At 32.4% G+C, this 13614-nt stretch overlaps 1 protein-coding gene across 2 annotated transcripts in view; it reads left to right on the forward strand.

The window, feature by feature from the left end:
• LOC143910287 (lachesin-like) overlaps nucleotides 1-13614 on the forward strand; it is a 52582-nt gene that overhangs the window by 13651 nt on the left and 25317 nt on the right. For both annotated transcript variants that reach the window (XM_077428691.1, XM_077428690.1), the window contains exon 3: nucleotides 12088-12156. In XM_077428691.1, coding sequence (XP_077284817.1) covers nucleotides 12088-12156 — 69 coding nt within the window. The remainder of the gene's footprint in view (nucleotides 1-12087; nucleotides 12157-13614) is intronic.

Genomic DNA, 13614 nt, shown 5'->3' on the forward strand with positions numbered 1-13614 from the left:
AAAATGTAAATCATACATATACATATATTTAAAGGGTTCAAAGGAGAATTACTAAAATAACTTCCGAACTGAAATCACTTTATTATAATGAGAGTTTGAAAATAATGAATCTCACCATACTGGAGACGAAAAGAATAAATGGCGACTTAATCGAAGTCTTTAAAAAATTATAATAAATAAGCATTACAATAGTTTTTTGTCCAAACTTTTTATGTTCAATGACAACACTCATTTTCGAGTCCACTCTCTCAAACTACCAAAAGAAAAATCAAATAAATTGATTACGATGAAGTAAATATCAATCAAACAAACTAATAAAAGTCGAAGACTGATTACTTATTCCTTCTTTTCAAACAGAGTGGTTAAAGTTTGGAATATTTTACTACATTATCTTTCCTACAATGTAGTAAGCTCTTAAAACCTTAGTATTTTTAAAAACAAGCTACATAGATATCTTCATTAAACTTTTAAATTATTTTTTTAAATCTTCTTTTCCAATATCTTAATTTCTTTTGATATTTTCATTTTCTTTTAGTTATCATTTTACTTTCTTTTATTTATTATTTTACATACTTGGGTCTATCGGCTTTGCCGCCTCCCCCAAGTATGTTAAATAAATAAATTATTAACTTTAAATTCGTTTGTTCGATGAATATTTTCAGTGTTAACCTGGGTGGGTTTTATGTAAATTATATATTACATAATTTATCCAAACTGTAATGGAGAACATTAGGGAGTTGGCATTATGAAATGTACTCTTGTGTAATATACCTAAAATCCAGACACCAATTATGCCGTAAAATCCCTACGTACGGAATTTTACTATTCGAGTAATAATTTAATATACATCTCATTGTACAGATACATGTAATATAAGTACATATGTACATATGTTTTGTATGCAATGGTGCATAAGAATGTTTCGTTTGTGTAACAAAATGCGTTGTGTCGGTACCTAATGCGAAAAGTTCAATTTTGCTCTGAAGCTTTCGGTTAGTTGTCGCGTGGGGCAGTTAAAAATGAAATAGCCCATAAATTTTATACAACACGAAAGGAGGGAGGCACTATTCATTAAAAAGTTTAATTTTGAACCCCTGTGATTCGTTTACGGTCGTATAACGTGACTGGCGGATATTTTTCGGTGCGATTTTGTTATTTGGCAATGCAATTTTCTTTGTATTGAATTTGATAAAAATTTTAACTGTAGTTAGTTATATTCCTAATACGAATGTGGAATTTTTAATTGCGATTTTTATTATTCTCTGTGTGTGCCTGCAGTGAGTCGTAGTCAACATTTGGCTCACGATTTTATTATACTCTACAATTTGGACTTTATTAGCCGTCTTCAGTCAGTGTTTGCCAGTTTAATTGACTGTAAGTTTGAATAGTTGAACTATCCACATACTCTTCCTATCCATAGAACTATCGATTAATTTAGAATTCCCTGCATTAACATGCTGCGAACCGAACATGAATATACATATGTATATGTATATAAGTTTGTACATCTAAACGTATGTGCATGAATGTATGTATGTTTCTAATATACCTCTACAAAACAATTTCAAAATCAATTTCTTAATTATCTTTAGAGTTCAAGCTTTTTGAATTCGTTCTTCCTACTATTTGAGCTACATATGTTCTTAAATATTTTAAACAAATTGATTGAAAGCTTACCAGAAATGAATTAAATTCAAAAACCAACACGAAATGACGAAGTGGATGTATTTTCGAACGAAACATGTTCAAATTTTAATCAAAACTTTGAGTACTTTCTTATTAGCAAATTGAATAAATAATACACCCAAAATTCAAATCAAATGGAATAAATTTAAATTCTCCATGGTATTCAGATAATTTTAATACTTTTAAGGTTTCGAGACTCAATATTCAAACATTAATTGAATCAAATATCTACCTTAAAATAAGGTCTCACAACTTAAAGTAATAAAAGCTTGTAAACATTTAGTGCGTACATATGTAAAATAAATACATAAGAATAAAAAAATAGCTTTATTATTACGTCAATCTGAATTCTTAAAAACATAATGAAAAGCATCGTACATTTTGTATCATCCTTAATTATGGATACGACCCAGCATTTTATTGGAAATAATTGAATTCAAAAATATAACGACTAGTAGTAGTAGTTTTTTTTGAGTTTCGCCTATTATTAAATTTATTAAATTACAAAATATACCATTGAAAAATTTTAACCGTTCTATTAAGCATGTACGTATGTACGTATGTTTTATATTAAAAATATCCATAATCAATACATGTAAGTAGCGTAATAATCAAAGATCAAAATTAAAACACAGCATTTCAAAGAGCTCTCCACGTGTTCGAAGCGAAGGCAAAACTTGAATCTGATTATATTAAAATTATATTCAGAACGAAAATGAAATTATTATATTAATAAAAACAGAGGGGAGAGATTTCGATAACGCGAATAACGTTATTAGAAAATTTTTACACAACGATTTCTTATCGCTCACATATCGGCAACCACCTAATTTAAATCTTAATTATATTCGAAACGAATAAATTACGAAAGCACACCATTAGAAACCACTCAAAAGGTCAAATTACTACTTAATTAATCCTCTATAAAAATCAAACACACACAATATAAATCAGGGCTGTGAAGTCATTTACTTAACAAACTCCAATCGCTAAAAACCAATGTGGCTCTGACTCCATTTCCGACTCCTATTTTATAATATTGAATTGTAATCCTGAACGTATTTATATATGCAGAAAGCTAAACAGCCTCCTGCATATATACATAAATAAATTTATGCAAAAGGCTGTTTACAGTTACGTACAGTCTTAATTTCACCAGCCGATGTGACGAATAGGCCATTTTTTAAATATACAATACTGAATCTAATCCAATACTTATTATATCTCACCAAGACTTATTAACTAGTAGTAATTTAAAATATATATTATTTAAAAATATTTTTGAAGTTACATCAATTTTCAAAGTTCTTCTCTATAGTAATGAAAAAACACAACATACATACATATTGATAATGCAAGTATTGAATGTAGATTTACTAAAATTGATTGTAATATTCCATGTATCTTATAAATAAAAACGAAACGACGCGACGTCTGTAATCCGTGTCTGATTGGCTGTCGTCAAAGTCGTTTCTGATTGGCTGGATTGATCATAGACGTTTGTGATTGGTCGGTCGTTAAATACTATTAATTTCTTCGATTCAAATCATTTTTTTATGATTAGACGGTATTTTCACTACTAGACTACATTTCCATTTCAACTCACTTTTATTATATCCGTGCTAAAACCGCTGGAGATCGTGAAAAATAGAATCGAGAAATTCCGTTAATAATAAAAAGGAAAAAAAAACATAAAACTATTTGATTTTTACGACTTCAACACTACCAAAACACCACAAATCTCCACAGCCCTGATAAAAATTGTACAAGTATGTATGTACATACTATGTAGTTTCTAAACAAACCAAACGAACCTACATACACGTGTATAGCATATAATATGTAATATCGACCTCCAAATTTGGAACAACGAGAAAATCGACGCACGTCATAAATATTTGAATTCAATTTCGACATGTTTCAAATTAGGTGAGCAATCTCCTTAAGTGAGCGTTTGCGTAAGTCTGCATTATTCCCCGGGTTACATTAACGCCGCGGGGAATAAACAATAACCAGGTTGTAGAATAGTAATGAGCCGTCCCAAATTTCGAGAACGACGGGTTAGTTTCGGTGGGGTGGAAACGCACGAGGGGGGGGGGGGTGAATGACGGGGTGGCTATAGCCACGAAAAGGTTAACAGAAACACTGGTAGAGAGATACCAGTTTGTACCTGGAATATTCGGCGATAGCACGAATCGGGTCAAAAACACTCTTTCGATAGGTATAAGTGAGTGAGTCGGCCACCAACCCCATCTCTCCACGGTCAAGCTTGAAAACAAATAAACCGTTTATACGTTTGGGGTCAGCAAATTTATGTATCGCATTATACGGAGAAACACAAACCGAAACCGCGGACAACTAAAATACGACCGTGGCCATTGTTGCCCGAATAAATTTTTAGATTTGCTTCGAAACCTCCTTTTGAAATGCTAACGAAGAATATCGCATCGTCGCGGGTCTCCATTTTGCGATTCGTTTGTCGGACTTTACGCGCCAATTTTGTTCAAATATATGAATCTGATATCCTTAATATAAATATACATATGTAGCCAGTACTATGGCTTAATGGTAGCGTGTATGTTTAGCACCATGTGAACAGTGGGTTCGATTCGCTATACTGCTGGTTAGATTTGGGGGTATTTGTTACTCGAAATCGATCATTTCTTATCAGAGTTTGCAAATTTAAATCTGATCATTGTTTATTTTTTATTACATTTTGTACCAGGAAGGCCTTACAGGTAAACCCCAATGCGCCTTTCTGGCCAATTACAAACAATACAGCATTTTTATTACCCAAGTCGTTGAATTAAGAAAACTCGCAAATTAACGAGACATCATCTATGAATTGTACATAGATTTTATTGTTCATTAATCATACTTAAATAATGGTGGCATAGTAGGTAGAAAGGTTTTTAGCTATTTTTTAATCGGGAACCGTTTCAACAATGAAATCAAAAAAAAATTGGCAAAATCTGATAAGAAACGATCGACCTGGGGTCATATATCAAAGTCTGACCAGCAGTATTACAGAAAATACTTAGAATAAATTCTTTTCAATCGAGGTCAGCTCATGGGATCGAACCCGGTGCCTCTCGGTGTTAAGCAGAAGCTTAACGACCGAGCTATGATGCTGGCTATTATATTATTATATAATAAAATGCTTAATAAATTTATAACATTGCATAAGCAATATATCTCCATTCTACGAGTCCTTCATATAAAATATTTGCTTCAATACATATATCATATTATTTATAGCAGTGAGTGCTGATCGATTTTGCATTATTAGTTGTCATAAAATATTTAATATCACTTGTTTCAAATTGATATTGTATTAATATTGATTCTGAGACATTGTTCAAGAAGGTGCGCCGATTACAGTTCGACTGCGTGATTAATAAAAATTCGCAAATTCCGATAAGACACTTCAAAGTAAAACCATAAATAAAACCGGTGTCCATTCCCATATGCGAAAGTTTCGCTTTACGCGAATTTTACCGACTCACTCGCTTTTATTTACATCGACATAATCAAATAAGGATAAGGAGACGGTAAAGTTATTCGAGGTGGAAATGACGATGTTGTCCTGTAGTTAGCAAAAAAGAAAAATGAGATAGCTTAACGCGAACCGTTTCTGAAAGTCAAACCGACGGGAATGAGGTAGAGGTAAAGTAGGGGGGGCTTTTATACATTTTATCTTCTTTATTACCGAACATAATAATAGGGAGGATGGGCAGAGCCGGGATGCGAGAAAAAAAAGGAGCCACTTCGTATTTTCTCGCTCCGTACGCAAATGCATCCTTTGTAATTATGTATTCCGACGCTTAATTTTCCTATTGAAGCAATTTGTGCTTCGACTCGGGGATTTTCCCCGAAACCCCCACAGGGATGATTTCCAAGTAATACTGTTTTAATGATCACGTATCTCTCGTGGCATTGTATTGCATAAATACAGAGTGGGATGTGAACTGGTGGTATCTTACGCGCGATGCAGCGTGTTGTATCACAATAAAAGAAAATCGCCGGGAAATCTTTCCCCTTTGACGTGACACGGGAAAATAAGGCTGGCAAAGGAGCAAGCGAACTCCCATGAAAATCGCATCCGTCTCGAACCATAAATAAACCCATGAACCGAGGAATTCAGACACTATACGTTGCCTTGGGAACCGATATGTGAAAACGTTTAGCCAGAGCCGGTCAAACGTTTCCCGTCTCTTATTATAATTGCTATACATAAAAATCAGCTGACAACTAAAAATAAAACTATCAGTGTTTGATCTGTGTACATACATATATTAAGCCTGTATTGGTTATAAAGTTTGTTTTGGAGGAAGAAACAACTGAAATTTGAGGTTATGGGTTAAACGTCAAATGCGGCCAACTTTGTGTGTTGGTGGAAAACTGTTTGATAAATGATATTAACAATTAGATACAACATAACTTCTTATTGAATACTTATCTCACAGATAACGCTCAGTTAAAAGATGTTGTTCTAGCTGTGAAATGTCAGATCTGACACATTTGGCCGTAAATCGATATATAGAGGCTATATGCCAAATTTGAAATTTATATATATATATATATATATATATATATATATATATATATATATATATATATATATATATATATATATATACATATGAGAGTTAAAACTATGAATATTTATATATTAGAGATAATGAGAACCTATAAAGCAAATTTTATAAAATATAGAGTGAAAAAAGAAAAAGTTATAGGCGTTTAAATAATTGAAATCTGACATGGCGAAAAGTGAGAATAGTCTAAACAAACGCTGGATAAACGTCAAGCACTTTTTCGTGGGAACGTTTTCAAACGCGTCTTACACGATATTTTTGTACCATCGTAATGGCGAAGGATTCATTTACTTACATTGATGACCAAAATGAGCAATATGGCAAAGTATGAAAACGATCGGATAAGAGGCAAATTTTTCCTGAATTTTAATCGTAAGTGAAACGTAAAGGAGGTTTGTAAAAATGCAATTGCGTAGTCGAGAATCTATTTCATTGTTGCATGTTTACTGTTTTAGACAGTGGTTGGGGTATTTCCTGTTTGAATACGGTCAATTTTACCTTTTCCCTATTACAAAATATATGAGAATAGAGTCGTTCGATACTAAATTTATTTCCATATTTACCTCCACCTCTCCCCCTCTATCCTTTCACCTCGCCTGTTTATTTATACGTTTTTCTTTCCCTTTGTCTGAGTTTCCAGAGAAAATTGTTCGCATAGCGCTCTTTGCTTTGCCTACAACTACCTACTATATTTCCTTGCGTTCCTCGCTGCTGTCGCATTCCAACTTTGCTTTCAACGTATCTCGTTTGAAAACTGGTAATCATACGTCTTACCCATTAATTTTTAAATAATTCATCGACGGGAATGTCGAGTGCTTCGCAACACAATTTAATCCTTTGCAAAGTTTGAATTCACGATCGTACAATACTAAGGCGTAAAACAACTTACGTATATTATATACATATTGCATGTACAATTGTACAATAAATATTTAATTTCAACATGGCATTCTTGACATTATATGTAATTTAAACATTGAAACTTGTAATACAATTTGCGTATTAACCCTAATAAAATAAACCTACTCAAAGATTTAACAAACAGTAGTAAAACACTAAACTTTAACATAATAAAGCCGGATATGTATAATTTAATTTCATCATCATCCATTATTTAAGGAATGCCTCTCCGTCCATTCTTTACATACATATGTACATAGATGTTTTGAGCTAATTCAATGTAAAATACATAAACTCTTTGACACAAATTCAAAAATCTATCAATTTTAATCTCAAACCATCATATATGGCTTAATGGTAGCGTGTATGTTTAGCACCAAGTAATCAGTGGGTTCGATCCACCATACATAAAAAATCGCTAGACAATTAATTATAAGTATTTTAAAGCAATGAAATATCACAATCAATAGGAAAAACATCTGACTATTGATTCCAATACTCACTTTGAGCACAGCAATACTAGATCTTGAGTTAAAGACCGCAAAACCCAAAAAACTGTCAAAATTGCGCATTTTTATAAATGCTTATATCTCGTAAATGATCGCGGACCAACAAAAATTATTATCATATTCAAATTCAGTGGATCAAACTTAGTAAAGATTGATTAGTCTCCACTCTGGTAATTTTTTGGTTGCTTAGTGTATTAATATTAACATTTAGAATTTGTATTGTATTTAATGTTCATGTTTTTCAATATAAGAGAGGAGCAAATTGAATTATTAATAAAAACCATAAAACTTTTTATCCAACTTTCACTATTCTGAACGGCGCTGAGTAGTATTTTTCTACTAACCATTTTAATGCAAATTATTTTGAAGTATTGCATAAAATATGAATTTAATATTTAAATCGCTTGGGGCGTTTACCCGAATGCAATATATGTAGTATGATAATCATCGTAAAAGAACCATTCAAATTATTCGCTCTCCATAATATAAAAATACGATGCCTCAATTAGAAATATTGTCTGTGGTCACGAATGGTGACCCACTGAAATTGTACGACTGAAAAACACAATTTTAAGGTCGTCTAATTTTAGATTGTGAATCATGGCCTTTGTATGTGCGAGTGTGTGCATGTTTATATCGTATTGCACACACCGCTTTAGTCGTACCACCTAACACCCTTTCACCGAACATCAAATCCTCTTCCGGGCTTTTATTTTTTTATTTCTATTTTTTTTTCTTTTTTGAGAACTGGGGGAAAGCGAAGGGGGTCTTTTTTCACCGCAGACCATGGCCTCTCGCGGCAAAAGCCCGAAACGCAAACAAAAACCATCTGCGGCTTGTTTTTCCGAGTGAAATTTCCACAAAAGGTTTTCCCATTGTGGCTCTGGGGCGCTCTATCCATTTGCCCGAAGCCTTTCGCATTTTTCCACCTTTTAATTCGTTTATCTTCTTACAACGCAATCAATTAGGTTTTTTTCCCAATCTCCCTCCCACCTCATCGACACCAAGTGGGTTGTTATATTTTGAAAGAAAATAACATCATTCATATTTGTTTTTTCAACTAAACGTTATCAAGCTAAAATATTATCTCACACAAGAGAAGATACCATCTTTGTGATATTTCAAAACTACAAAACGAATGATTGTCTTTGGATAAAAGTGTATACATACATATATATCATAAAATGAATACTAAGCCTTTTAAAGGATGGTTCCATCATACAACAATTGAAAACAATGAAATAAAAATAGAACTAACATAATATTCTATATCATATATATATAAAGACGGTAATCTGTGTGTGTGTGTGTGTGTGTGCCCTAACTCTCGCCGAACATAATGAATGAATCGATAAAAATCGATAAATTCATTTTTCATTTTTTTCATATTTTTCATTATTTTCATATTTTTCATTTTTTTCATAATTTTCAGTTTTTTGTGCCTTTGTCTTTCCGAAACCAGTCGATTCCATATCTTTAACTTTATTTTTATTCGAGTTTCAATTTATTTTCGAAACCACCCGTTGAAATCAACGGGCCCTACACTAGTGTATATATAAAATTGAATGTCTGTTTGTCTGCCTGTCTGTCTGTCTCGGATACACTCAACCGATTACGATGGAACTTTCATGATTTGTTGTATGCATGTCTGGGAAGCTTACTGTGAAATAAAACAGGAAAAAAACCTCATAATAATAATATTCATAATTACGATTTTACCGACGCAAAAGTTTGAAGCGCCATTGTGTAGTCAAAGAAATGTGTTCGTTCGTAACCACGTTACCAGTTGGTTTATGACGACACGGCTTTGAAGAGACGTTATTTGAGCTCCAACAATCACTTGAAACGGGAACGGGAATTGAATGCCTTATTCTGGCATCGCAACGCATGCCGGTTTCAGCTGGATATTTATAAATAAATAAGTTTAAATTCATAGATCATTTTAAATTAAAAATATCAATTTATACATAAAGCATTAAAGATTCATATTATGTGAAACGTATATGTTTATTTTCATTTTAGATTTTAGCCTTTTTATTGTTTAAAAATTATGTTCACAGTGTTTGATTTTGATTTTTAAATGCTTTTTATTATTACGAAATTATGTTCACAATACATCTTATATCTATTTTAATAGCTACTCATCTACTGATCATTTTCTATTTTACAATTTAAATTAAATTTGGTGAGTTATCATAGTATTACATTATTCTAATGTTAATGTAGAGCATAATAGGAAAAAGAGATTAAAAACCTATTTACAATTATTATAAATGCTCATAATACATCTAATACATAATATTAATTAAAGACTCTCTAAAGTCGATGACCTAACGCAGAGTGTTCACAGTGTGTTTTGGTTCTATTGTAATAGTAACTGATCATAATATGTTTACGTTCAAGTAGATAGTTCATTTTTTATTTTTCAGTACTATGTAGTTATATCGTTTCCCTTTGTACATATGTACAAAGGGAAATGAAAATGTACAGTAAACAGACATAAATACTACATACATATCATATATATAAAGACGGTAATCTGTGTGTGTGTGTGTGTGTGTATGTGTGTGTATGTGTATGTGTGTGTGTGTGTGTGTGTATGTGTGTGTGTGTGTGTGTGTAAGTGTGGGTGTGTGTGTGTGTGTGTGTATGTGTGTGTGTGTGTGTGTGTAAGTGTGGGTGTGTGTGTATGGGTGTGTGTGTCCTAACTCTAGCCGAACATAATGAACGAATCGATAAAAATCGATAAATTCATTTTTCGACAAGACGACTTTGTCGCGACTATCACCCTAAATAGCCTGAATATAGGTCTAAATTGAGCTAATGGTCACGGACATCACGCCAAATCCAATTCTTCATTTCGCCTTTTTTTTTAAACATTAATTGAAATATTCCTTCTCGCCATATAAAAATACGTTATTTTAATAATTTCATTTAGCGAGGTTTTGAACCATTTTTTTATATATTTATTTTTAATTAAATTTAAATTTAAATTATTAATATTTTGACGATATTCGAGAAAAAAATTGATTTCATTCATCGCGGGTGCCGGGAATCGAACCTCGGACCCTCCGATCCAAACGTAATGTTCTCAAGAGCCCGCGCCGCATGCCATATCCTCGCCCAGAATACGTGTTGTAAATACACATAATATGTATATGCACGTAATTTGTTATGTGTAATAATAATATTCAACGTTACGAGGTCAATGACCATTTGGGTATAGTCGGAAAATATTACATTTTGTTAACTTTAATTAACATCTTGTTAACGTTAACTTTAAGAATTGAAAATTATTACAAACAAAGAATTGAAAACTATCTATGAGAGTCTACGAAAATAACGGTTCCGTTTCCGGATTTTTTTTTTTAGTTTTATACGGGTATATAATAATTTTATACCCATACGATGATATTTCATCGGGCTATTCACTAGTATATCTATATTTATACTATTTCAAATAAAAGTAGGCATTAATGTGTTGAAAAATCAATCACTATCCAAATATCATATCAAGCTGTACTTGAATATTATATAAATTAAATCAATCTAAGCAAACACCTTTCCCAAATTAGTCTACTTCAGCGAGCAAACTTCCATATAAGTACATAGTTCGACTTAAAAACGTAAAAAACTACGATTCTACAGTTTTTCATTGACTACAAGGGGGAAAAGTCCGAATGCGAGCTTTTTTGAATTTCTCTTTACACTCGCGCGTCCTTTCTCAGCTGGAGCTTTAAGCCATTGACCGAAAGCTTCGAAAGCCTTCCGCCTGTCAGGCGTGAATGAGCTTCGGAGAGCCCTCTGTTTATGCGTTTTAAATAGCCACGAAAGGGTCAGACGAGCCGGAACGTTACGAGGTTCGGCCCTGCATTAACCATTGAACGAATTCATTGAAAAAAACGGTCCTGAACTAGTACAAAAAAATAAAATAAAGAGAAGAAAAAAAAACCACCCCCATGGGACGGGTTCCAGGCTAAAAACCCCTCGCCCTTATATAGAGTAACGCTAACCCTTTCGTCTCGGCGCCCGAGACCGGACACATCAAAGGACACAAAAGGACAATTACGCTAAATCGCACGGAGGGTTTTTAAAAAAATCGCGAGTTTTTGATTTACGTTTCGCGATTTGTTAGTATTCAGCGTTCGGCTGCAGGCCAAAAACACACGGCCATATCGCTCAGTTAGCCGAGCTTCCAGAAGTGAAAGGTCGTAAATCAAGGCCCGCTCTCGCGCGTTCATTTTTGACGCGGACGAATCGATCTTTGCGAATTTCTGCTACGTTTTAATTAAAATTTTAAATAGCCACTATGTTCCGTTGAATTGTGGAAGTTGTTTTTGTATGAAAACCAATTTGATTGCGTTTTGAAATTTTCGATGGTGAACTTTTTACAGGTCGACGGACGAGAAGCAGCAACTCTGTCAGTCAATCACCATCGTCTGCGGTGGACGAATTCACGAATGGTAATTAAAAACAATGTTTTCAAAATTATTTAATTAATGATATTTACATTTTGTTTTTTTTTTTATAATATTTGCTTTTTTATTTTTGTAATATAGAATTAATTAATTTTCTGAATATTTTTAACCGCCCTACTACAAAAACTATTTGACACGTTTCATGTAATTATTAAATTTGAATTACACATATGTATCTATTAAAAACAAACTATTAAAAAAAATATATCTATTAAAAAAATCTATTGGAAATACATAAATATATGCGTTTATTAATTAACAATATTCATTAAATAATAACTAGAGGACAAACCTCATAATAAAGCATTGTTTAGCTTGAAGAATATTGTATGTACATATAAGCCGTCTAGTTTCAAAACCAGATAGATCCATTTTTTTCAATTTTCATTTTATGTTATTTTTGTTAGGTCAAAATACGGATCCATGTTGGCCTAGTAAGAAAGTTCAAATCAATTTACATCCTATTGAATTACTTAGCTAAAGTCATGGTTTGTTTCAAAATCAGATAAGTCTCGTAGTTATTGGTCAAAAGTGAAAATACAGTCAAGGATGTAAACATCTATCTACCAGTTTATATAAAATATTTAAAAAAATCAAAATTAAAATTATGCTAGTTATAAGTTTTTCCTTGTTCTGGAAAAATTTCTAAAAACTGACTTATCTGGTTTTGAAACTAGACGGCTCATATGTATTACAATTAAACTTCAGTCCAATATCTTTGAGCAACCAATAACTTAATTTTATAAACAAAATGTAGAAGAGGCTTGTTCTTAAAAACTTTTTTTTTTACTATTTTATTTTTACGTTTTAGTTTTACAGAACTTTATTTTTAAATATTTACAATTTTATGTAATCATTATTTACAAACTATTTTAATTTGTTTATTTATTGGGTAAATACGAAGAGCCCTATTAATTGAGAATTCACCGGAGACAAACTTTTGTCATGCGTATGGCAAAGTCTGAGGTTATGTACATACGTCATCTGTCAAAAACAAATTCTATCATTATAACCAAAAAACTACGGAAAAAACTCTGTTAAGGTAATTACGACTACTACGAGATAACGATTATTACGAGAAAAATCGGCATATTAAGGACCACTAAATAAATGAGTCATTATATTTTCGAGAAATATTTCGCAAAACATTAACGCCGACAGGCGTTGTATTTTTGGCATGTACAAATTAAACAAGAATCCTACCTGCTAAGCTTTTCCAGGTAGCATTGAAAAAAAATTGCATTGAAAAAGGTGGTATAAACCGTGTCATTCATTTGTCAACGTATATTAAGACTGGTTTACACTGGAATTTCTGAATTTATAACCATAGCAGAATTTAACGATGGAAATCGCTAACTACTGAGTATTTTAGATTGTGGTTTGGCATTTACATAGATTGTGAGCATCACATTTTAACAACAATGAAGAAGATGGAACTTGTTT

This window comes from Arctopsyche grandis, chromosome 4 (assembly GCF_051622035.1).
Source record: "Arctopsyche grandis isolate Sample6627 chromosome 4, ASM5162203v2, whole genome shotgun sequence".
Taxonomy (NCBI): Eukaryota; Metazoa; Arthropoda; class Insecta; order Trichoptera; family Hydropsychidae; genus Arctopsyche; species Arctopsyche grandis.